The sequence below is a fragment of the Melanotaenia boesemani genome, chromosome 24 (genome assembly GCF_017639745.1).
Source record: "Melanotaenia boesemani isolate fMelBoe1 chromosome 24, fMelBoe1.pri, whole genome shotgun sequence".
Taxonomy (NCBI): Eukaryota; Metazoa; Chordata; class Actinopteri; order Atheriniformes; family Melanotaeniidae; genus Melanotaenia; species Melanotaenia boesemani.
The window spans coordinates 5708217-5733687 of NC_055705.1; the positions used below are offsets into that span (position 1 = coordinate 5708217).

At 43.3% G+C, this 25471-nt stretch overlaps 2 protein-coding genes across 2 annotated transcripts; both read left to right on the forward strand.

Moving 5' to 3' along the window:
* Nucleotides 1–717: 717 nt before the first annotated feature.
* rpgrb (retinitis pigmentosa GTPase regulator b) lies at nucleotides 718–12501 on the forward strand. The gene is given in 17 exon segments (XM_041978737.1): nucleotides 718–817; nucleotides 1681–1806; nucleotides 2771–2863; nucleotides 3048–3110; nucleotides 3181–3339; nucleotides 3411–3560; nucleotides 3638–3796; nucleotides 3921–4076; nucleotides 4145–4269; nucleotides 4354–4545; nucleotides 4816–5002; nucleotides 5687–5775; nucleotides 5868–5927; nucleotides 7609–8184; nucleotides 8186–8676; nucleotides 8830–12376; nucleotides 12451–12501. Coding segments are annotated over 16 exon segments (3759 nt in total). The 5' UTR covers nucleotides 718–786; the 3' UTR covers nucleotides 9932–12376; nucleotides 12451–12501.
* A 7520-nt stretch (nucleotides 12502–20021) lies between these two features.
* Nucleotides 20022–22836, forward strand: LOC121635615 (dynein light chain Tctex-type 3-like). Its single transcript, XM_041978891.1, has 5 exons — nucleotides 20022–20200; nucleotides 20486–20527; nucleotides 20807–20930; nucleotides 21011–21088; nucleotides 22560–22836. Exons 1-5 carry the CDS (start codon nucleotides 20165–20167, stop codon nucleotides 22631–22633), a joined length of 354 nt encoding a protein of 117 aa, XP_041834825.1. The 5' UTR covers nucleotides 20022–20164; the 3' UTR covers nucleotides 22634–22836.
* The last annotated feature ends 2635 nt before the right edge of the window (nucleotides 22837–25471 follow it).

Genomic DNA, 25471 nt, shown 5'->3' on the forward strand with positions numbered 1-25471 from the left:
CCTTGGAGATCTGTTGAGTGGTTTGAATAATATTTTTGGACACATTTTCTAACCACTATATTTATATGTTTCTCAAGAAGAGTATAAGTTGAACAACAGGTGTGTTTCTTGTTGTTTTCTATGTGAATTATTTAAGATTTTATTAGTTGGACAGAAAATGTCTCAGAATACTTTGTTTAAATGTGTTATTCCAGCTGCTAAAGATGAAAAGAGTTCAAGATAGACAGACAGATAGATAGATGACTTTATTCTTCCTATAGGGGAAATTAAGTTGTCATAGCAGTCCAGTATAGTACACAAAAGACACAAAAATACACGAAAACACAATATGATGAAATACTAAAAGTAGGAAAATAGAATAAATACACTTTAAGGGCAGTTGTGAGATGATAACAATAGTAAAAGCAACAGTATATAATGGTACCAGCAACTGATAATAATAATAATAATAACAATAATAATAATAATAATAAAAATGTACTCATAAATGTGTCCTATATATACACCTATGCCTACATACATTACTATTGGAAAAAATATTTAAATGTTGTTTAAATTTATACATGCACATTTTTTTCAGATACCTTGTTTTTATATTTATGAGTCGCGGAAAATTTAAATCCGGCAAATTCATTTTCAAAAATACGCGCTTCCCCTTTAAGAATCACGTGACCGGTGTCGTAGCCTAGGAGATGTTTTGTTTACTTCCGGGTTGTTGCCGTCGGAAACAAGAGGGGTACCAACACGCCCACAACACCGAGCAAAGCGGATTAAAGTCCCACAGAGATGGCAGGGGAGGCTGACGACGAGATACCAGGTAGATAAACTTGATTATATTCGCTTTTTTGTCACCGTAGAGGAAACACGGACTGTTTTTATTGACATAAAACGTTTATTAGATGAGGAACCACGTTAGCCTCTGCTTTAGCTCGTTGGCTAAAGGAACATAAACATTGCACGTCGTAGTTTTTCCGTCTTCAACTGTCCCATATCTGTCAGCACTATGTATTTAATGCTCCGGATGGTTTTACATGTCCACTTTATTTGCTTTCCACGGCTTTATTTCCTATTTTATTTAATCATTAAACATTTTAAAAGTCATTAAAGTGCCGTGCGCGCGCAACACATTAACATGATCATGTTAGCTTTCATCTGTTCATTTGATTAACTCGCAGCCAAGAAGAAACAGGTCAGGTAACTGGTTTTAATTCGTTGTATCCTCTGACGGCTGTATGCCATTGTAGTGCAGTTATAATCCAGTTGATACAAATCCACGATCTGACCCACATCAGTCCAGTTTATGATAACTGTCTTCATATAAACCACTTCATAAAAACATCACACAGCAAAGGAAACCAATGGGTCGGACCAAATCTTCTCCTTGATTCAATCCTCCATCCTGAGCTGCAGGAGGGGACAGTGGAGAGGAAAACCTCCTGCAGAACCAGAACCAGGAAGGACTGTCATCTGGGCTGCCAGACTGGGAGCTGGTTCCACAGAAAGGGGTCCGATACCCGAAGGTTCTGTTTCATTCTACTTTCAGAACCTCTAGGAACCAGCAGTGCTGTGATGGGAACATCTGGACCTCTGAGATGTTTTGTTCATTTCATTCTTCATCAGACTGATGCAGGCTGGTCTGATAATTGTTCTGATCCAAGCCTCTGCCGGGTTTTCTTCCAGAATCGGGAGCAGTTTTTACTTTTGGAAAGAGTAAGTTTGCAGATAACATCCCCAGTAAGTTCTGGCTTAAAAACGATGTCCCTCACAATCTGGCCTGTGGAGACGAACACACCGCGTTGATAACAGGTGAGAGCTTCGTTCAGTCCTCATGTTTGGTTTTTCTCTCATCTGATAAAATGTGAATTCTCAAGTTTTAAGTAAAAGAAACACTTAGTGACACTTTTAAAATAACCTGACAGTCTTATCTGAGTTACTGATCCCAAACTGTGGAGCAGAGTTGAAGCTGACAAGGAAAAACACCCAAGCTGGCCTGTGGTCTAAATAATACATCAAGCCTCCTAAAGTCATGTTGGGAAAATGTGTTGAGGTCTGACGAGACCAGGTTGGGGTTTGTGGACACAATTCCTAAAGAAAAGCACTTCCCATCACCAGAAGAACAGCATGAGGGAAGGCTGGTGTCTTTCCTCCTTGGCATAAAACACACCTGATCCTGCAGCTTCTATAGAGGAGCTCACACCGGTTCATTTATCATAATTAATCTGAGATAATTAGTGTTGATCAGCAGCTCCTGGCAATAAGAAATTAAGTGAAAAATGAGAAAACGATGAGGAAACTTTCTGGTTAATCTGAGTTTTTATTTACTTCAAAGAATCTGATTCATAATTACTTTGAAGAATCGGATTATTATTATTATTTAATTCATAAAAGCCGAGACCTGGAAGAGGACGAAGCTCCTGAGGATGAAACCTTTTCTTTAGACCTCTAGAGTTTAATAAGAAGAAATAAACTATATATTTTTATACAACCTCATTTTCCCCAAAAATGTTTGTGTGTAAATGAAAATAAAAACTGAGTTCAGTTTTAAACCTCATCAGGTCGTATTTTATTCCCAGTAGAAGATAAACGACATCAGATGAGGACAGAGGTTCACCCATCTGAGACAAACTTATGAGATTTAGAAGTCGCTGTTTTTGGATTTTCTTCGTATTTTACTCGGCGTCCTGACGTGTTTGGAGCTGGGAGAAACTCATGCAGCTGGTCCAGGCGGTCTGCTCGGTCCTGGTCCCTCATGCTGTCTTTGTCTCCTCAGAAAACGGGAAGCTCTTCATGTTTGGCAGCAACAACTGGGGCCAGCTCGGTCTGGGGTCCAAAGCCACGGTGAACAAGCCCACCTGCGTCAAAGGTTGGTCTTTAAACACCCACACTGGTCCAGTCGTAGCCTCAGACCTGCTGCAGAGCAGACCCGGGCATGTGTAGACCTGTAATCCCAGTCTGGAGACCTGTAATCTGCTTCAGACCGGGTCTGTCTGGGGTTTCGTCCGTCAACGGCTTCTTTCTGCTGTGTTATGGTTTATTTTTCATTTCAGCTCTGAAGTCTGAGAGAGTTCACCTTGTGGCCTGTGGACGGAACCACACCCTGATCTGCACAGGTCAGAACCAGATCCTCAGCCCGGTCTGGACTCACTACTACATAAACTGACCTGGTCTGTCCATCTGCAGTGCAGGGAAAGGTGTACGCCTGCGGGGGGAACAGCGAGGGTCAGCTGGGGCTCGGAGACTATGAGGAGAGGACGGCCTTCCAGAGAGTCCACTTCTTTGATTCTCAGGGACCAATCAGGATGCTGGCTGCCGGTTCAAACACCTCGGCTGCCCTGACAGGTCAGCACGTCGGAGCTTTCACTGGTCTGGTTTTCCTTTGACCCGGTTTTAAACCGGTGGTTCTGTTGCAGCCAGCGGTAAACTCTTCATGTGGGGGGACAACACGGAGGGCCAGATCGGTCTGGGGAAGGAGAGCCAGGCCTCGACCCCACAGCAGGTCAGCGTGGGACGTCTTGTCAGCTGGGTGTCCTGTGGATACTACCACTCTGCCCTAGTGACGGGTGAGTCCACATGGTCAGGGGTCTGGTCCAGAGGTTCTGGTTTGTCTGTGGACTGAAAGATGTCTGTGTCCCGGCAGTGGACGGAGGTCTGTACACTTTTGGGGAGCGGGACAGCGGTAAACTGGGACTGGGCACGGAGCAGCTGTCCGGACACCGAGAACCTCAGCGGGTGAAGAGCATCAAGGATCCGGTGAGGCAGGTGGCCTGCGGGGGCGGGCACACGGTGGTGCTGACAGGTAAGCATCCACCAATCAGAGGGAAGGTGGTTATTGTTGTTTACTGGTTCCAGTGAGACGGCTTTACCTGGTTTAACCGTGGACCGGTGCTTGTTGACCTCTGTGATCCTGTGTTGTCTTTCAGAGGACGGCGTGTACACGTTCGGACTGGGTCAGTTCGGACAGCTCGGTCATGGGACGTTCATCTTCGAGTCTCGGCTGCCGCGGCTGGTGGAACACTTCAGGAAGGGTCGAGTGTGTCAGGTGTCCTGTGGAGAAAACCACACAGCCATCATCACAGGTGAGCCGTCTACCACAGATGCAGTCCTTCAGCCGGCCTGATGACTGAAAACCTGACTCTGTCCTCAGACGGAGGGCTCCTCTACACGTTTGGAGACGGCAGACACGGTAAACTGGGTCTGGGTGAAGAAAACTTCACCAACCAGTTTAAACCGACTCTGTGTCCACGATTCCTCCAGTTCCACGTGCAGGCAGTAGGTGTTTTACCTCCAACCTGGTCCCATTGATGAGAGCACTGAGGTCACGTCAGTCTTTGAAGGCAGCGTTTCTGTGTCCAGGCGACGTGTGGCGGCTGTCACATGGTGGTGTTGGCTCGGCCGAGGACTCCTGGGGGCGCTGACGTGACTCTGGAGGATGACGACATGACTGAGGACTTCCTGGAGAAACCGTATGTGGACCTGCTGGGCAGCACCCACAGCTCTTCGTCCCTGCAGAGGAGTCTCTCTGCTCGGGTCCGCAGGAGGGAGAGGGTGGGTACTGGTCCTGAACCAGTCTCTGATTACTGCTCTTAGAGCAGGAGGATCCAGCTCTGGTCCTCAAGAGGAACCAAATCCTGCAGGTTTTAGATACTTCCTGCTCCAACACACCTGATGCACATCAAATGGCTCTCTGTCTAAGCATGTGGACCCGTTGATCCAGTTCAGGTGTGCTGCAGCAGGAAACCTGCGGGACAGCAGCCTTCGAGGACCAGCTTTGGACACCTCAGACTCTAAAGTAATGCTAACCCTGCCTCCCTTCAGGAGCGATCTCCGGACCAGTTTGGTGCCACGTTCCGGACGCTGCCCGCCATGACACCAGGCTTCCTCCAGCCGCCACTGCCGGTCTCCAGCCAGACCGCCCCCCCCAGGCTGCCCCCACCCGAGCTGGCTCACAGAAAGGTGCTGAACGGGACTCACCAGCAGGGGAGCCGAGGGTCGATCCATCAGGGTACCTTCCCCACCTCCTCTTCCCCTGCTCAGTCAGAGCTGAACCGTTTGTCAGCTGCTCCTTTAAATTTTCATTTCCATTCGATTAAAATTCTTATTTTCTTATGAAAAAAAAAAATCAAATTTTTCATTCATTTTCATTTTTAATTTTCTTATTATCTAATTAATTGTTTTTTTCATTGCATTTGAACTTATTTAATTAAAACGTTCTTCTGTGTTATTTGTTTTATTATTTTGATTTTATTAGAAAATAATAGTAAATTTTTTATTGCATTTAATTTAATTTTATTTTAATTCCTCTAATATATTCTTTTATTTCAATAGTTTAGTTTTATTTTATATTCCCAGTTTTATTTTATTTATTTTTATCTTGTATTATTTATACATTTTATACATATACTTTCTTTTATAGTTATTTAATCTAATTTCTTCTTTAATTAATTTAATTGATTTTAAAAGGTTTTTTTTTTTACTTTATTACCTTTAATTTTTTAATTTAATTTTCTTCATTTTATTTATTGTGTTTTGTTGTATCATTTAATGTAGGTTCTGTTCTTTTTTGATAATACTTTTAGTTGAAATAGATATTTCTGGCAGTCTATGAAATATTCGACCCAACGTGTAGAGTGCAGCGTTGTCACGGTCGTCATGGTGATCACGGTCGTCATGGTGTCCTGTGTTTCAGAGCAGGCGGTGGCAGACAGCGTTGTGGAGAGCATGACGGACACCGACAGCGTTAAAGACCTGGGAGAAACCACCGACTTCCTGAACATGGTGAGAGATCGCTCTCATGTTCTTTCTCGGCTGAAGTAAGAACAGAAAGAAAGACGAGACCTTCCAGCTCATTTCTTCTTTTCTTCTGACAGACACATGTGATGAAGATGGACCCGGGTGATAAAACTCTGACTCTGTCTCCTCTACAGAAGGTAATTCTACATTTTACTCTGTCACATCTTCCGTCTCTACTTTTAGCTACCTGTTTTTCTTTCTACATCATTCCTTCCATGAAGTTCTCAGCTCTTTTACCTTCATCAGTTCGGTCTCAGGTTGTTTCTGGTTCATTTTTGTCTCTAACAAGCCAAAGGAGCTTTAAACTGTAGCTGCTGTTCGTTTCAAGTAATGAAAACCTCTGGCAAAGAATTTGGAGCAAAACTAAGACTAACAAGAAGATGTTAAAGACTTTAGGCTTTCTGTGCTGGAAACTAGATTTGGCCAATGATTGACAGCTCATGCTGTCCAGTCATGTGTCTGCTCCAACAACTAGTTATGATAGAAACTGACTCTACTGGTCATTAGCCAGCAGATGCTAGCATGAAGTTAGCAATTAGCATGAAGGTAGCAACTGGGATGAGACTAGCAGAGGCTATCAATTAGCACAAGGCTAGCTACCCAGTCAGTCACTCATGGATAAAAGAACCTGTAAGAACGTAATAACATAATAAAAAGAACTCCTAGTTATAGATTTAAAACTTAACCCACAATAAAAAATGCTTAGCAGAGAGGGATAAGAACATCAAAATTCTCTCTATTATTTAATTAAAAACACAGTCAAATGAATTCATACTCAAGACAAAGTACAATACACATTAAACAATAATAGAAACCACAACTCATGAGTCCCGTGTTTGCTTCACCACTGCTGGGTAAAGTGAACGAGGTTAACCCTGAAGCTAGCTGCAGCTTCAGCCCAGGAGGAGTCACCTCGCCTCCGCCTTCAAACCGAGGTCAGGAGTGAAGTGAACGGGGTTAACCCTGAAGCTAGCTGCAGCTTCAGCCCAGGAGGAGTCACCTCGCCTCCGCCTTCAAACCGAGGTCAGGAGTGAAGTGAACGGGGTTAACCCTGAAGCTAGCTGCAGCTTCAGCCCAGGAGGAGTCACCTCGCCTCCGCCTTCAAACCGAGGTCAGGAGTGAAGGGAACGGGGTTAACCCTGAAGCTAGCTGCAGCTTCAGCCCAGGAGGAGTCACCTCGCCTCCGCCTTCAAACCGAGGTCAGGAGTGAAGGGAACGGGGTTAACCCTGAAGCTAGCTGCAGCTTCAGCCCAGGAGGAGTCACCTCGCCTCCGCCTTCAAACCGAGGTCAGGAGTGAAGGGAACGGGGTTAACCCTGAAGCTAGCTGCAGCTTCAGCCCAGGAGGAGTCACCTCGCCTCCGCCTTCAAACCGAGGTCAGGAGTGAAGGGAACGGGGTTAACCCTGAAGCTAGCTGCAGCTTCAGCCCAGGAGGAGTCACCTCTCCTCCGCCTTCAAACCGAGGTCAGGAGTGAAGTGAACGGGGTTAACCCTAAATTGTCCCCCTTTCAGTGGGGTCGCTCAAAAGCAGTGAAATGTCAAATATTTAATTAAAATTGTAGTATTAATTTAAATGTAACCATCTCAGCTCTGTGCCGGATCTGCTGTGGTGTCAGAAATAATACTGGAAAGCAGCGTTCCCCCTACCAGAGCTTGAAGCTTAGGGCAAACTATTTCTGCAGCTTTCCTTTGGTTAAAAGACCAGAAACAACCTTGATGACTTAGCAGACTGGATCTTTGTGTTGTGTCTCTGCATGGCTGTCCTCTCTAATGCATGCCTGTTTTTCGTCCCCTCCTTGCTGTCTCGTGCTGTGGATAGAGGAAGGGTAAGCATGTTCAGCTGGTGACAGAGCAGAGTGAAAGAAAGGAGAAAAAGCTCTCCAAGCAGAGCAGTTTCTCTTTATCTTCGCCATCCCGTAAGAGCGGCGGCATCTCCCCTCGCCGGGCATTACCCACCGAGCTCCTGAGGAGCAGCGGCGCTCTGTCCTCTCAGAGTCCACAGAGAAAGAAGACGAGCAGCCAAAGTAAAGACCACATGGTCTTAACTGTGGAGGAGCTACAGAGGAGACCAGCTAAAAACCAGCCCCCCAGTGTTGGTGACATCAGGAAGGCCGCGTCCAAGCAGCATCCTAAAGCAGCTCCCAGTAGACGGCAGCTGGTCGGGGTCGGCAGGAAACCAGCAGCCAACTGGAAACCAGCAGCAGACTCAAAGCCAGAACGTCCTGAAACCAGAAAGACGTCTTCAGTAGTGATGAAGGTGACGGCTAAAAGCAAGCCGACGTTGGTTCAAAGCCGGTGTTCAGGTCAGCACGGTCACATAACCTCACCTCAGCCGAGTGATGCTGTGGATGAGGACAGCTCAGCGAGCTCCAGACCGGTTCAGGACAAAAAAAAAACCCAGAAACCCCAAAGAAAAGACAAATTTATCTAAAAAATCTAAGAATGAAAAGAACAGAAAAGCTGCTCAGGGCACAGAGGAGTCCGAGGGGAAGAAGTCGGGTCTGGGTATGTTCGCCGGCGCTGCCTCGCTCGCTGCAGGGTCTTTTTTAATCCATGAGATGGCAGCCAGGAGCTCCAGGTCTCCGTCTCCGCTGGACAGCAATAGTGTCCCTCAGGACAGTCCAATGAAATCTAGAAGTGACGAGTCTGAATCCCACGCAGCCGACTGTAGTAACAAATCCATCATCAGCATCAACATCATTCCTGCACCGGAGAGTCCTGAACACAGGACGAGTCGGGACGGGAACACGAGTCAGGACGAGAAGGACACGAGTCGGATCAAGAAGGATACAAGTCAGGACGGGGACACGAGCCAGGACGGGGACACGAGTCAGGACGAGAAGGACACGAGTCGGATCAAGAAAGATACGAGTCAGGACGGGGACACGAGCCAGGACGGGGACACGAGTCAGGACGAGAAGGACACGTGTCGGATCAAGAAGGATACGAGTCAGGATGGGGACACGAGTCAGGACGAGAACACAAACCAGGACGGGGACACGAGCCAGGGCGAGAAGGACACGAGTCAGGACGAGAACACAAACCAGGACGGGGATACGAGTCAGGACGAGAAGGAAACGAGCCAGGACGGGGACACGAGCCAGGACGAGAAGGACACGAGTCAGGACGGGGACACGAGCCAGGACGAGAAGGAAACGAGTCAGGATGAAAATGAGGAGCTGACACACTCCATATCAGCCAAAGGAAAAGAGGAGGAAGGTGAGGAGGAGGAGGAGGAGGTCAGTCAGAGTACTGAGAAAGCTACAGAAGATGAAGATGATGAGGACAAAGACAGAGACAGCCTTCAACCAGAAAATGAGTCTCAACCTGATGAAGAGGAGGAAGAAGAAGATATGAGCAGTCCTGAGGAAGAGGAGGAGGAGGAGGAAACGAGTGGGGCTACAGGGAGTGGAACTGAAACCGAGGAGAAAGAAAGTAAAGGTGGAGATGTAGAAGAGGAGGAGGAGGGAGAAGGGTCGAGTCAAGAGACAGAGAGCAAAGGAGCAGACACCGAAAACGAAGAGGAAGAGGAGGAAGATTTTGAAAGTGAGGAAGAAGAGACTTTGAAGTCTTCAGAAAATAAAACAGAGAGTGAAACGGAAGAGGACGAGGAAGAGGAGGAAGGGTCGAGTCAGGAGACGGAGAGCAAAGAAGCAGACACTGAAAACGAGGAGGAAGATGAGGAAGAAGAGAAAGAAGAAAGTGAGGTAGAGAGTGAAACAGAAGAGGAGGAGCAAGAGGGGAAAAGCAGTGAGGAAGAGGAGGAGAGTGAGGAAGCTGAAGATGAGGAAGAGGACAAAGAAAGTGAAGAGGAAGAAGTGGAGGAAGAAGATGAGGAAGAAGAAGACGAGGATGAGAAGGAAGAGGAGGAAGAAGAGGATGAGAAGGAAGAGGTAGAAGAGGATAATGAAGAAGAGGAAGGGGAGGAAGAAGATAATGAAGAAGAAGAAGAGGAGGAAGAGGAAGAAGAGGAGGAAGAGGAGGAAGAAGAGGAGTTTGTGAAAAAGAAAAAATCTTCGGGAGTAAAAAGTGTGAAATCTGCATCTGGAAAGAAAGAAAGATCAGGACGAAGAGGTCCAACGGCCAGTGAGGAAGAGGAGTTCTGGGACGATGTTCTTCCTCATTACCTCAACCTGAAGTGACCTTGTGATCACACTTATCGATCCTGTTGTCATGGCTACGAGCCACAAAGCCAGCTCATGCACAGAAGCGATTCCAGCTGCCAGTAAGCAGGTCTAGAAACACGTATCTACAGATGTTTGTGTTAAATTTAGTTTTTCCTGGACAAAATGATGGCTCCCCTAGAGAAGACTGACCTCTGGTTACCCTTCGTATTCGTCCAGGGATGCTGGCTACAGCCTTAAACGTCTGAATCATTAGTGCAGCTGCTTGGACATGGTCTTATATTTACCTTCAGCATGCGGGTGTACGGTTTTCTCTCTAACCTCCCGAGTCAGCTCTCTCCCTGGCTTTCTGTGGTCCACGTTCAGCGTGGTCCGTACCACCGGTGACTCCTGGCTGGTTCCAGCTTTGAAGACACTTGTGATGCTAACTGTAGGACACAGCTGAGTTGAACATGTCCCTGTGGTCTTTTCTAGGGCGCCATCATTCATGTCCAGTAGTTCAGTCGTTTGTTTTTTAGCTATTCAAAAGCAATGACATTGGTTGATTTTCAGTATTTTTTTATTTATTATTACAAGTTATTTCAGTGATCATTGTGGGTTTTTCTTCTATTACCAGATAATTTAGTCCATGTCTGTAACAACACAGCTGGAAACTGATGATGTTCATCCTCAGACGGCTTCACATCTGCTTCTTAATAGATGGACGAATAAATGAGGAACAACTGTTGACCCTCAGACCTGGTCCCGTTTTCAGGCCTCAGCTGTAAAATTGTTATGAAATGAGCAGACACAAGCTCTGTGTCCCAGTAAAGACTTGGTTACCAGTACATATTTGACGATGGTACATGGAGATGAAGAAGTTTCAGTGCTTTTACGGATGTAGCTGTAGATCATAGATCGACATGTGAACATCATCTCTGATAAAGTGAAGCAGAACAAAGTCAGACATGTTTTAGCTCCAGAGACGTCTCTGGGTGGACATTTGGTCCAGTTTGGTCCCAACTGGGGACCTCTGGATTTGTAGGATTAACCAGAACAGTTCCAGTAACTTTCTCTTAACATCGCCTTTAACCATCATTTTTTAACCAGGAACCACGTTAACTTGTGTTTTGTGTCACTTTCCGTATTCATCACTCTTAAGACTGGGACGTATGAGGATTTCTCCTCCCCCCTGAATGAAACTGGACCCGCTGGAACTTCTCATCCACTGTGCCTGTTTCCTGTTTCATTTCCATCAGTCTGCCGTTGTCACTAATATCTGCTTTCAGATTATTATTATTATTATTATTATTATTCCTCTAAATGCTGTTTCCATCTTTTTTATTCCCTGCTACCGTCTGCCTTAATCCAAGTTATCTGCAGCCGTTTCTCTCACTTTTTTCTCTTTCCTTATGTTTGTAATAAATATTATTTTGTTGTCTCCTTGAAGTTGTTTTTGTGTTGTTTGTTTACATTTAAGGATGGATTTCCTCACCTTGTTTGCTGTTTATCTGTGAGTCTGTAAACACGCAGGAGGACAACAAATAAGTTTCATCAGAAATGTTTGGGTGGGTGGAAATGGAAACTGCTGCTCAAAGCACGGCAGATAAAGAAAACCAACAAATCGCTGCTGTCGGGCGCAAACCTGCTATGTCCAAAACGGTTATTTTTCAAGAAATGAATAAAACTATAGTTTTTGTATAATTGGACATAATGTCATCAAACTTGGTACTGTTTTACATCATAGCATACAGACATTAAGTAACTGGTACAAAGCAGAAACACCTGGAGGAGCATTTGACGACTAATCAGATTACCTGGCAACAGGTCAGTAACATGACTGGTATAAAAGGAGCATTTCAGAGAGGCAGAGTCTCTCAGATGGAAAGATGGACAGAGCTTCACCAATCAGACAAACACATTGTCCAAGGCACCAACTCATTCAGTAAAAATCGACGTGTGTCATCTGCATACACGATCATATTTAATTTAGTGTGGAATCAGCTCTGGTGAGAATAGAAGTGGTCTTAGACAGTTTTCTTGTGGTACCCCATAAAGTAATCGAGATCAGAGTAAATCCACAACTTCACCTTCCAGTCAGATAAAGAGATGCTCATTCTGGAGAAGCAGCGACCAGTTTGCAGAATTTGACCAGAGAAACTCGGAGAAAGACGTTTTCCCCGAGACACTGCAGGAGGAGCTGGTCCTGTTGAGTCTGCGGTCTGGGTGTTTCAGGATCAGGTTTGACTTGTTTTCTTCCTCCAGTGATGTCGCTGTCTTTATGCTTGTCACCCATCTTCCCTTCAGCCCTGCTGTAGTCTGGAAACGCTCCCTCATCTGGTAGCCATAGTTTCAGGAACAGAATTTACAGAAACACTGACTATGTCCTCGTGTTTTTATGGATGTCAGGATGTGCTGGAGACGTGGCGTAAAGATGAAGAAGAAGCGGAAGAGGAGGATGACACATCTTCAGAGGAAGCTCCTGTAAATGACTCAGACATGTTTATTTGTTGTTGTTTGTCTTGTGTTGGTACTAACTGGTGACATGTGTCCTGAAGCCAGAGGAGCTGGAAGAAGGCGGTGATCCTGGCAGAGAGCAGAAATGTGAGTTTGGTTTCATTCAGCTGTCTGATGAGCAGACTGGACTGTAACGGACTGATGGTGTCTGGTGTCCCAGCAGCTGAGCTCAGCGAGCAGCCTGAGCCAACCGGTGAGGACGAGACGGAGGACGACGCTGAACCCACCAATGGGGAGGCAGAGAGCAGCTCCAAGAGCCAACCAGCTTCCAGCAAGAAGGTACAGTAACTTTAAAGAGGGATTACTTTGTTTATGTGAAGTAATTTGTTAAGATGTTGATAAAGACTTTTGGATCACAGGATATTTAAAGACCAGAAAGCCGCGTTTTCAAATAAATAATATAAATCTAATATATGCAATAAAACATGGGTTACCTCAGGGGTCAGTCCTCGGCCCTAAACTGTTTTTTAGTATATCAGTTGATGAAACTTTTATTTAAAGCAGGTAAGATAGAGCATGGAGGCTGTTTGTTGTGCTCTGTGGGGATGTGTTGATGGTAAATAACATGTAAAACATGTTGGTCTGAAGCTGATTGTAGTCCAGTTTTATTATGTTTGGTTTAATAGATGAAATATGTCAGACTTCTTATCTTTTTGCTCCTTTTCATTCCAGTGTTAGAGATTTCTGAGAGAGATTTGATTGTTTGGTTCAGCATAGAATGAAATACATTTGTAAATAAAAAAGAAAAATCACTCCCAGACACAAAGATTTGATCCACAGCCTGATTTTAGCTCATTAAACGTGTAAATAAAACCAGCTGTAAATAAAAGCAGAGGCCTGAACCAGGAAGCAGGACTAACATACCCGGATATCTCTCTGTTACCTGGGTGGACTTACCCAGATGTTCAGCATCCTGAATCCTACGAAGCTGGTTATCAGCTGGGTAATTCAACCCAGGGTTCTCCATCTGGATCAGAAAAGGGGCGGGGTTTGCAGCATCTGACCAATCACAGACATAGAGAAACCCTGCAGAGCAGCTACATCACCATGGAGGAGCGGACCATTATTCTTCCTCCAGACCAGAAGCAACACTGTTACCATAGCAACAGCCAGGAAGGAATGCTGGCTCTGTTAATGCTTAAATTAATGATATTCTAGGATATTAATTGATGGGACAATATAAACGGACATGACTCTGATTATTACGGCCCAGATGTTTGGGGCGGAGCTTCAGTTCCTTCCTTTCCTCCATAGCAGCTGTGCCCAAGTCCGGTCCTCGAGATTGTTTAGATGCAACCCTTCTCCAACACAGCTGAATCAAATGAATGCCTCGTTACCAGGCCTCTGCATAGATGAATACCATGTGGATGAAGAGATTCAGCCATTGGATGCAGGTGTTTTAAACAAGGGATGCATCTAAAAGTTGCAGGATAGTAGATCTTGAGGACTGGACTTGGGCTCCCCTACTACATACTCTCCATCCAGGTCTTTAGAGGCTCCGCCCCCGTGTGAGTGTCTGTGTTGGGATATTAATTCCTCACCATGACGACACCAGTAGTTGTGGTTCTGTACATTCATGCATTTCTGCCATGTGTGAGCTTTATTATTAAGCTCATTATCTCAGATCAGCCCTGGTGGAGCTAAACGGACTAGGGAACAAGTCAAGAACCAGGACAGAAACATTCCTCAAAGCTCTCCGAGACAAGGCTTCATTTCTTCATCTGTCCCTAAAACTCTTCCTCTCCTAGCCTCCTCTCACCATCCACCACCAACCTAGACAGGGTGCTCTAAGAATGGGCGGGGCATTTTCGATCTGATAGGCCAGGAGGTGGAGCTTTTATACTCCTTGATCTCTGATCCAGAACATAACCTACCAGCAGGTTAGCCGTTCAGTTACCATGGTGATTTACCCAGGAAGAAGTGAACCAGTTTCATAGGACAGAAAACCCTGAAGTTACCTCCATAAGAAAAAATCCAGCTTTCTGTTACAGGACTCTGGTGTAAATAAAGGCAGGTGTAAATATAAACAAGTGTAAATAAAGGCAGGTGTAAATAAAAACAGGTGTAAATAAAAACAAGTGTAAATAAAGGCAGGTGTAAATAAAGGCAGGTGTAAATGAAAACAGGTGTAAATAAAAACAAGTGTAAATAAAGGCAGGTGTAAATAAAGGCAGGTGTAAATGAAAACAGGTGTAAATAAAAACAGGTGTAAATAAGGCAGGTGTAAATAAAAACAAGTGTAAATAAAAACAAGTGTAAATAAAGGCAGGTGTAAATAAAGGCAGGTGTAAATTAAAACAGGTGTAAATAAAGGCAGGTGTAAATAAAAACAGGTGTAAATAAAGGCAGGTGTAAATAAAAACAAGTGTAAATAAAAACAGGTGTAAATAAAAACAAGTGTAAATAAAGGCAGGTGTAAATAAAAACAGGTGTAAATAAAGGCGGGTGTAAATAAGAACAGGTGTAAATAAAGGCAGGTGTAAATAAAAACAGGTGTAAATAAAGGCAGGTGTAAAAAAAAAACAGGTGTAAATAAAGGCAGGTGTGAATAAAAACAGGTGTAAATAAAAACAGGTGTAAATAAAGGCAGGTGTAAATAAAAACAGGTGTAAATAAAGGCAGGTGTAAATAAAAACAGGTGTAAATAAAGGCAGGTGTAAATAAAGGCAGGTGTGAATAAAGGCAGGTGTGAATAAAAACAGGTGTAAATAAAAACAGGTGTAAATAAAGGCAGGTGTAAATAAAAACAGGTGTAAATAAAGGCAGGTGTAAATAAAGGCAGGTGTGAATAAAAACAGGTGTAAATAAAGGCAGGTGTAAATAAAGGCAGGTGTAAATAAAAACAAGTGTAAATAAAGGCAGGTGTAAATAAAGGCAGGTGTAAATAAAAACAAGTGTAAATAAAGGCAGGTGTAAATAAAACAGGTGTAAATAAAGGCAGGTGTAAATAAAAACAGGTGTAAATAAAGGCAGGTGTAAATAAAAACATGTGTAAATAAAAACAGGTGTAAATGAAGGCAGGTGTAAATAAAGGCAGGTGTAAATAAAAACAGGTGTAAATAAAGGCAGGCGTAAATAAAAACAGGTGTAAATAAAGGCAGGTGTAAATAAAAACAGGTGTAGATAAAGGCAGGTGTAAATAAAGGCAGGTGTAAATAAAAACAAGTGTAAATAAAGGCAGGTGTAAATAAAAACAAGTGTAAACAAAGGCAGGTGTAAATAAAAACAGGTGTAAATAAAGGCAGGTGTAAATAAAACAGGTGTAAATAAAGGCAGGTGTAAATAAAAACAAGTGTAAACAAAGGCAGGTGTAAATAAAAACAGGTGTAAATAAAGGCAGGTGTAAATAAAAACAGGTGTAAATAAAGGCAGGTGTGAATAAAAACAGGTGTAAATAAAAACAGGTGTAAATAAAGGCAGGTGTAAATAAAAACAGGTGTAAATAAAGGCAGGTGTAAATAAAAACAGGTGTAAATAAAGGCAGGTGTAAATAAAGGCAGGTGTGAATAAAAACAGGTGTAAATAAAAACAGGTGTAAATAAAGGCAGGTGTAAATAAAAACAGGTGTAAATAAAGGCAGGTGTAAATAAAGGCAGGTGTGAATAAAAACAGGTGTAAATAAAGGCAGGTGTAAATAAAGACAGGTGTAAATAAAAACAAGTGTAAATAAAGGCAGGTGTAAATAAAGGCAGGTGTAAATGAAATAAGGTGTAAATAAAGGCAGGTGTAAATAAAGGCAGGTGTAAATAAAAACAAGTGTAAATAAAGGCAGGTGTAAATAAAACAGGTGTAAATAAAGGCAGGTGTAAATAAAAACAGGTGTAAATAAAGGCAGGTGTAAATAAAAACATGTGTAAATGAAAACAGGTGTAAATGAAGGCAGGTGTAAATAAAGGCAGGTGTAAATAAAAACAGGTGTAAATAAAGGCAGGCGTAAATAAAAACAGGTGTAAATAAAGGCAGGTGTAAATAAAGGCAGGTGTAAATAAAAACAGGTGTAAATAAAGGCAGGTGTAAATAAAAACAAGTGTAAATAAAGGCAGGTGTAAATAAAAACAAGTGTAAACAAAGGCAGGTGTAAATAAAAACAGGTGTAAATAAAGGCAGGTGTAAATAAAACAGGTGTAAATAAAGGCAGGTGTAAATAAAAACAGGTGTAAATAAAGGCAGGTGTAAATAAAAACAGGTGTAAATACAGGCAGGTGTAAATAAAAACAGGTGTAAATAAAGGCAGGTGTAAATAAAGGCAGGTGTAAATAAAAACAGGTGTAAATAAAAACAGGTGTAAATAAAGGCAGGTGTAAATAAAAACAGGTGTAAATAAAGGCAGGTGTAAATAAAAACAGGTGTAAATAAAGGCAGGTGTAAATAAAAACAGGTGTAAATAAAGGCAGGTGTAAATAAAAACAGGTGTAAATAAAAACAGGTGTAAATAAAGGCAGGTGTAAATAAAAACAGGTGTAAATAAAGGCAGGTGTAAATAAAGGCAGGTGTAAATAAAGGCAGGTGTAAATAAAAACAAGTGTAAATAAAGGCAGGTGTAAATAAAAACAAGTGTATATAAAGGCAGGTGTAAATGAAAACAGATGTAAATAAAGGCAGGTGTAAATAAAGGCATGTGTAAATAAAGGCAGGTATAAATAAAGGCATTTATAAATAAAAACAGGTGTAAATAAAGGCAGGTGTAAATAAAAACAGGTGTAAATAAAGGCAGGTGTAAATAAAAACAGGTGTAAATAAAGGCAGGTGTAAATAAAAACAAGTGTAAATAAAGGCAGGTGTAAATAAAAACAGGTGTAAATAAAGGCAGGTGTAAATTAAAACAGGTGTAAATAAAGGCAGGTGTAAATAAAAACAAGTGTAAATAAAAGCAGGTGTAAATAAAAACAAGTGTAAATAAAGGCAGGTGTAAATAAAAACAGGTGTAAATAAAGGCAGGTGTAAATGAAAACAGGTGTAAATAAAGGCAGGTGTAAATAAAAACAGGTGTAAATAAAAACAGGTGTAAATAAAGGCAGGTGTAAATAAAAACAGGTGTAAATAAAAACAGGTGTAAATAAAGGCAGGTGTAAATAAAGGCAGGTGTAAATAAAAACAAGTGTAAATACAGGCAGGTGTAAATAAAAACAGGTGTAAATAAAAACAAGTGTAAATAAAGGCAGGTGTAAATAAAAACAAGTGTAAATAAAGGCAGGTGTAAATAAAAACAGGTGTAAATAAAGGCAGGTGTAAATAAAAACAGGTGTAAATAAAGGCAGGTGTAAATAAAAACAAGTGTAAATAAAGGCAGGTGTAAATAAAAACAGGTGTAAATAAAGGCAGGTGTAAATGAAAACAGGTGTAAATAAAGGCAGGTGTAAATAAAAACAGGTGTAAATAAAGGCAGGTGTAAATAAAAACAGGTGTAAATAAAGGCAGGTGTAAATAAAAACAAGTGTAAATAAAGGCAGGTGTAAATAAAGGCAGGTGTAAATAAAAACAGGTGTAAATAAAGGCAGGTGTAAATAAAGGCAGGTGTAAATAAAGGCAGGTGTAAATAAAAACTGGTGTAAATAAAAACAAGTGTAAATAAAGGCAGGTGTAAATAAAAACAGGTGTAAATAAAGGCAGGTGTAAATAAAAACAGGTGTAAATAAAGGCAGGTGTAAATACAAACAGGTGTAAATAAAGGCAGGTGTAAATAAAAAAAAATGGTGTAAATAAAGGCAGGTGTAAATAAAAACAGGTGTAAATAAAGGCAGGTGTAAATAAAAACTGGTGTAAATAAAGGCAGGTGTAAATAAAAACAGGTGTAAATAAAGGCAGGTGTAAATAAAAACAGGTGTAAATAAAGGCAGGTGTAAATACAAACAGGTGTAAATTAATTCAGGATGAAATTAGAAGCACCTTTAGACTCCAGACCAATCAGGAAAATGTGTTCTCTGTTCTCAGCTGTCTCTCTTCAGACGGGTGTCCTCCTCCAGGTCAAAGGCCATGAACGACACATCGGTGGACGGGGAGCCTCCATCCCCGGCTGCTGAGACTCTGCGGGAGTCTGGATCCAGAGGGCCCCGCTCTGGGGCCTGCAGCGTGCTATGACCCCATGAACTGGTGGACTCTGGAAGTGTCAGACCAAAGCCGGAGTCCTGCTGTGGGTGCAGACACTTGACATTCAGTCTGCAGCAGCGGGACAGTGTCCACCATCTGACTGAAGCACCGTCCAGACCAGGACCATGGTTCCAGACCAGGACGATGGTTCCAGACTGACCTGCAAGCTTCTGCTTTGTACTTCTAGGGTTTTTATTTTGTGGCACTTTTTCTAGCAGCTGAGCCTCCGCATGCTTGTAGCTGTGAGGACGTACATACGGTTATTTAATGTGACATGGTCCTGGAGCACATATGCACTTTCAACTGGACACGTTTCTAAGAGATATTTTCTACTCGGTCATGATAATCTCTTTTTAACTGGCGTCTTTGTATTTTTATGACCTGGATTTTTGTAATTACAGTAAAGAGGATTCAAACACAGCTGACGACGAGTCATTGTTTATACCCCTACAACAACAGTATGAAACAGTGATGTTCTCTTCAGTAAATGATACCAGAAAGTTAAAAGGTTATCTGGTGAAGCTGACAGTACCGATCAGATCAACAGGAACATGGTGGACATCATATTATTCATATTATTAGCTCTGTTAGAGAGACATGAGGGAGATAAAGCGAGAGCAGAAATCTTATTTCCGCCCAGGACTCTGAACGATGGAAGAGGGCGGTGTGGTCCACAGAATCAAAGTCAGACCTGAAATCTAAAAACGGGGTCAACAGCATGATGAACAGTACCTGGAAGAGATATCCAGAGGTTAGAGATGGAGTAACTGTGCCGACTGTGGGGAATATTTGTCCAGGTGAGAGCAGCGATCCGGGTTTGTGTTTTCTAAACTACTGGCTATGTTGTAATATTTACTATTCATATGTTGGTGCTCTGTCAACAACCCCATCTTTGTTTGCTCATTTTTTTTATGTAGTTCTGTACTTACGTTTGAATATTTTAAAGGTGTGTGGGCTGTTTTCCATCCATCCATCAACCATCCATCCATCCATTTTCTATACTTGTTAGTCCAGTTCAGGGTTGCAGGGAAACTAGCAATTAGCAGGTGAGAGGCAGAACCACCTGGCAGGTCTGCAGTCAGTCACAGGACCACCGTAGAGACGAACAACTACTCACGCTGTCTCCTCGGGAGAATTTAGACCAGTTAACCTAACATCATGTCTTTGGATGCTGGAAGGATGCCGGAGGGAACCCACTCATACATGGTAAGAACATGCTAACTCCACATAAAAAGGCCACTTTTCACATCTAAATTAATATGAAAATATCAATCTAGGAAAAAGAATCTGGAAAATAATTTTCAGAAATGCATATTATATTTTATATATAATGGTGTCCAGAAATTCATTATAGAAACTTTGTAAAAATAATTATTGGAAAACTTTTTTCTTTCATTTATTTAGACCTATAACAACGGGTCATTCCCTCCATCCCGTTAAATCCCCAGGCCGCCTCCTGCTCCGTCCAGCAGGTGTCGCCCGTCAGCAACCCGCCACTCCACCACCGGCCGCTCTTTACAGACGTCGTTGACTCTGTTGACAACTAACCGGAAGTCCTGACCAGCCCATTGGTTTTATTTATTTATTTTGTTCTTCTGCTCCGAGCTGGTTTCTGCTTCTACTTTTGTCCCATTAACGAAAACAGCAGGAGACCTGAACCGGCATCGGATGACCGGGATGGAGGAGTACCAGAACGGTAATGAGGTTCGTCCCTGAATACGGTTCTAGTTCTACGTTAGCTAACTAAAGCTGAGAAGCTAACTAGCCGCTCCGAACGTTAGCATGTGTACACAGATGCCTGTATGTTCAGGTAACTGTTTAACATGACGTGGTTATATTTATTTTTTTTTTCCTTTAACGTGTGTTTCTCTTTTTGTTGTACATGTTTAAATCTTTCGTTTATAGTCCCAACTGTTGATTATCTCTGGGGTTTTCAGTAGTTGTGGAAGTGCTATTGCTAATTGCTAATAGCCTTGTTAATGTGTTCAGGGTTCCTTCAGCTCGGAAGAAGCGGACAGCATCGTTAAAGAGGTACCATCATCTAATCTTTTTGTTCTCTCCCGTTTTTTTCTTAGATTTTTTCTCATGGGACTGTTGGGTGCTGCATATTAAAACTTATTTATAGCGTGTTACTGGTATTCATATAAAAGGTAGCTGGAGGTAGTCTGGGAGAACTGAGCCTCGTGGTCTCACATGATTCTCTCTGTTGATGCTGAACAGTGTTCTTCTTCGTCTGTAGGGGCCCCTGCGGCTAAATGTCCTACGGTGGCCCCCACATGACTCCACAATAATGCCGTCTTTGTGTCCCAGTGCATCGAGAGCGTGGTGGGTGCTGATGACTACAGCCAGAACCAGGTGAACAAGTGGACCGCCGGCATCGTGGAGCGCTGCCTCACCCAGCTGGTCAAGCTAGGGAAGCCTTACAAGTTCATTGGTGTGTGTGTGTGTGGTCAGATGAGCTTCTAAAGGCTGTAATGGTGTGTAGATGATAACCATGAGTTTCTGTTTCCATAGTAACATGTGCTGTGATGCAGAAAACAGGTGCCGGACTTCACACTGCTAACTCCTGCTACTGGGACACCACCACGGATGGTGAGTTTCCTCCACTGTAGCCTTCTTAACATTTTGAGACTCCAGGTCCAGGTCTGAGGGAGACCATCATGCACCAGTAGAATTTCTTCTGACACATGGATCTTAGGAAGTCAGTCTTTATCGTCCACACTCTCCCTCTCCTCATTTTTCCTTTCCACACTCATCTGCAGCAGGTGGTGGTTTTCAGGGATCCAGATGATCTAAGGAACCTGGTGTTTTTACCAGGCTGGGCTCTGTTGGAGGTAATTCCCAGCAGACAGGAACCGGGTCAGAGACGGGCAGAGTAAGCCTGCTGTAAGTCCAACCAGAGTCGGACAGAGTGAGAGAAGCTAAACTCCAAATAAAATCTCATGTAGATGCTGAAAATGCCGACCATGTCAGTTTGTACTCAATATTCGCAATGTAGATATTTTCTATATCCCACATAAAACTTCTGGGGTTACATGGAGTATATCTGATACATGGCCCAGCCTTATTCTGGACTATGTTTCTGTCCTGGTTCTTGACTTGTTACCGAGTCTGTTTAGCTCCACCAGGGCTGATCTGAGATAATGAGCTTAATAATAAAGCTCACACATGGCAGAACTGCAGAACCATGAATGTACGGAACCACAACTACTGGTGTCGTCATGGTGAGGAATAATATTCCAACAGGGGGCGGAGCCTCTAAAGACCTGGATGTAAACTGTGAAGGAAAGGGTGGAGCTGAAGCTCCGCCCCAAACGTCTGGGCCGTAATAATCAGTCATGTCCGTTAATATTTTCCCATCACTTCAGCGAGCCAGCGTTCCTGTTATGTTACTGGAATGTTAATCCTGGTCCTGGTCCAGGCCTCAGGTCTTGGTTTCCGGCTGCAGGCAGAATGATTCAGCCCTTCGTGGTGGCCATCTTTCTGTTCTAAACATGATCCAGATCCAGACGGCAGCCCTGGAGCAATCTCAGCCGTCCCTCCTGGACAAAGTCCTCCACCAGGTCTCCTGGGTTTGTGTGCTGAAACCCACCAGTGATGTGATGACCACTCTAGACTCTTCCAGGTCTTCCTCTGAAACCAAGTCTCTTCCAGCCAGTCGAGGGTTTTAAACCTCAGGCTGAAGTCTGGATCATTTTAGCTGAAACAGCGATAGAGTCTGAAGGTTCTGACTGGTCTGTGGTCCAGGAAGTCTGAAGCTTCTGTTTCAGAACCTCCGTGTCTCAGACTGAAGTGATTGTTTTCAATTCAATCAAGCTTTATTAGTATAGCTCCACTTCACAATGTCATCTCAGAGCTTTACAATCAATTCAAACAATTTATAATCAATAACCAGATTGCATCATATCTTGACTTTAACCCAGTCCCCCATCCTGAGCTGCAAGAGTGTAAACGACATAAAAACCCGGCTCAGGCAGTCTTCTCCTGTCTTTGATGGTCCTGTTTCCTGCTGGTGGGGCCAGTAAAACCAGTCCGCTCCTCTAATATTGTTCTCTGTCTGCAGGAAGCTGCACCGTCAGGTGGGAGAACCGCACCATGAACTGTGTGGTCAGCGTGTTCGCTGTGGCCATCGCATAGGACGCACCGACAGAGGAGGGGTGCAATGGGCCTCTCTGACCAGCAGGGGGCCCCCAAGGGCCACGGATGTCTGAGGGCCCTTCACATGCATGTCACAGCACGGTCAGCTTCACGCCACAGATTGAGTCAGTTTAACAGCCAGACGGGGTCAGCGAGACGTTTTCTATCAGAGCTGAAGGAGAATAAACACATTTATGATCTAATAAGTGTTTTTATTTAACCTTTGTTTTCAAGCTTTTTCAGCTAAAAAATCAGATTCAAAATGGAACAAAAATAAAAACATTAAAGAAAAAAATGTTGTTTGATACGTCAGTAATAACAGAAAGCAGTTATTTATAAACCTCATCAGCTCATATTTTATTCCCGGTAGAAGATCAACAACATGTCAGGTGGTGAAAATGTGATGAAAACATGAGCTGATGCAGCAACACGTCTGGAATAGAAGAACAGAGGTATTCCACGAAGCTGGATGAAGGGAAAGCCGGGCTTATCTTGATAAGTCTGGCTCATTTAAGCCAGAGTTCTGTCCCATCATTGTGGCTTATGTGAATGCCTCTGAGTAACCATGGTAACTGATACACCAGAACTAGCCTGCTCAGGGGCAGGCTAACGTTTAGCTTAGCTTAGCTGTGTCTCAAAGGTCTGATACAGACTCCCTAAAGAAAGTTCTACCTGGTAGAAAAGCTGTGCCCCCGTCACTCATTCTGGTATAAATATTATCACATCACTACTTTGTCTGGAATAATCAATAAATCTGTCAAAACTACACAAGTACTGACATGAAAGTAAATGAAAAGGAACATGGTATTCATTAAAATAGTTAATACCTTATTAAAGCCCCTCCCCAGGTTCAGGAACCCCGACCTCCACTGCCTCTGGTTGGCTAACAGTAAAACTGGGATCAGCTGAGCCCCGTCCATACAGGCCGAGGGGGTTTAAAGAGAGAGAAAGAGAAAGCTGATCTAAAGAGATGGACGGAGAAAGATATAGATAGATAGAAACAGGGTTCCTTTTGGTTACCATGGCTTGGCCTTTTATTGATGACCCTCAGAGGGCGCACGCTTCATTCAAAGCTCATTCAGGCCACCAGACCCACGGTTTTCAGGGGGAGGACCACCAGTAGCAGTGGTCTCTAACAGTACAACATATTTACACCTTTAGAACAAACATTTCTTCAAAGATTCCTCCCACTGAGACATGTTCTGGTTCTTTATCTCCACCTGCTGCAGGTTCGCTTTGCTGGTAAGATGCTGCTGCTGGTGGAACAGAGTTAATGTAGGTCACACACATGTGTGTCACACACACACACAATAATATATTCACAAAGCATGATGATACATACTGATTATTGGGTTATTAATACATTGAGCTGAGCCAGTACATCTTATACAGAGACAATTCAGCTGCTTCATGTAAACAAATTTATAAGAGGAGACCAGAAATAAGCCAGGACGGTGTTTTTACATGTAAAACGGGATGAAACTGGTATAACTTACACATTTAGTCTGTTTACCGTGCTGCTTCCCTCCCTTTATTCATCACGGCTGTGTCACCTTTTCTGGTGAGGACACGTTTAAAGTCCTCGTACATCTCCATCAGCTGCCTCGCCGTCACGATAAAAGAGAAAAAAGTACATAAATATGAACATTTTCCACTGCTCTGTGTAAAAAAGGCATTTTCAGTATGACTCGGCACATTTTTGACATTTTATGAAGTAAAAATAGTTAAATTTGAGGATTTCCTGATTACATCCAGGACAGAAATCCTGGGTGAGGCCGTGGCGAGCTGGGCCTGCTCTGACTGGTGATCCAGTACAAACTGGGTTCATGATCCATTTCTGTTCCTCAGCATATCCAATATGAACGTTAGAGAAATATGTGTTATACACCATGACTCCACCGTCTGTGTAACGTCTTCAGTGTGTGTGTGAGGGAATTATTCCTGCTGATCTACAATAAAGTACAATAAAGGAACAAAGAAATACAGAAACATGAAAGGAATAAAAGATCAAATATCAGTTCATGTAAAGATCAGTCAGTCAGCAGCTTGAAGGAATGAATGACTTGGCTGATGATGATGATGATGGTGAAGAGTCTTCTGTTTCTGTCCTTACTAGAGAGTCCAGAACACCCAGAGCTAAAGGAAAGTGTTGAAAGACGTGTGGTGAATGAGCAAACCTAGAGAAAGTGTCTCAGAGACGGTAGCGGAGTCCAGCTTCCCCAGCAGCCAGTAACATGGGTTAAAGGAGCATTTCAGAGAGGCAGAGTCTCTCACATGTTCACGTCAGAGACAAAACAACAAGAAAAGCTAATCCAAAGACCAGAAAGTTAGAGCCAGATGTGGCGAATACATCCTCACACATCGAATCTGCTCCAACAAAACCACCTTTCTAGAGATGGTGGTGACGTAGCAGATTTCAGCCAGACGATGCTGAAGCACATTCTGGATCCATCACAGCAGCCTGGATGGATCCAGACCTTTTACCAGTACTAAGATTCCCGGTCAGCACCGTCTCCAGACTCAGACATCATAAATGGTAAGTGGCCTGTATTTATATAACGCTTTTATCCAAAGTGCTTTACATGTACGTCACATTCACACACATTCACACACTGATGGCGGAAGCTGCCATGCAAGGCGCTCAACCACGACCCATCAGGAGCAATTAGGGGTTCGGTGTCTTGCACAGGGACACCTCGACATGAGCTCTCCAGGCCGGGATTGAACTGGCAACCCTAGGGCTGCAGGACGACCACTCTACCCCCTGAGCCATGCCGCCCATGCCGCACATCATCCAGATCTGCTCCGCCTGTCCTCATCTGGCACTAACCGTGGTGG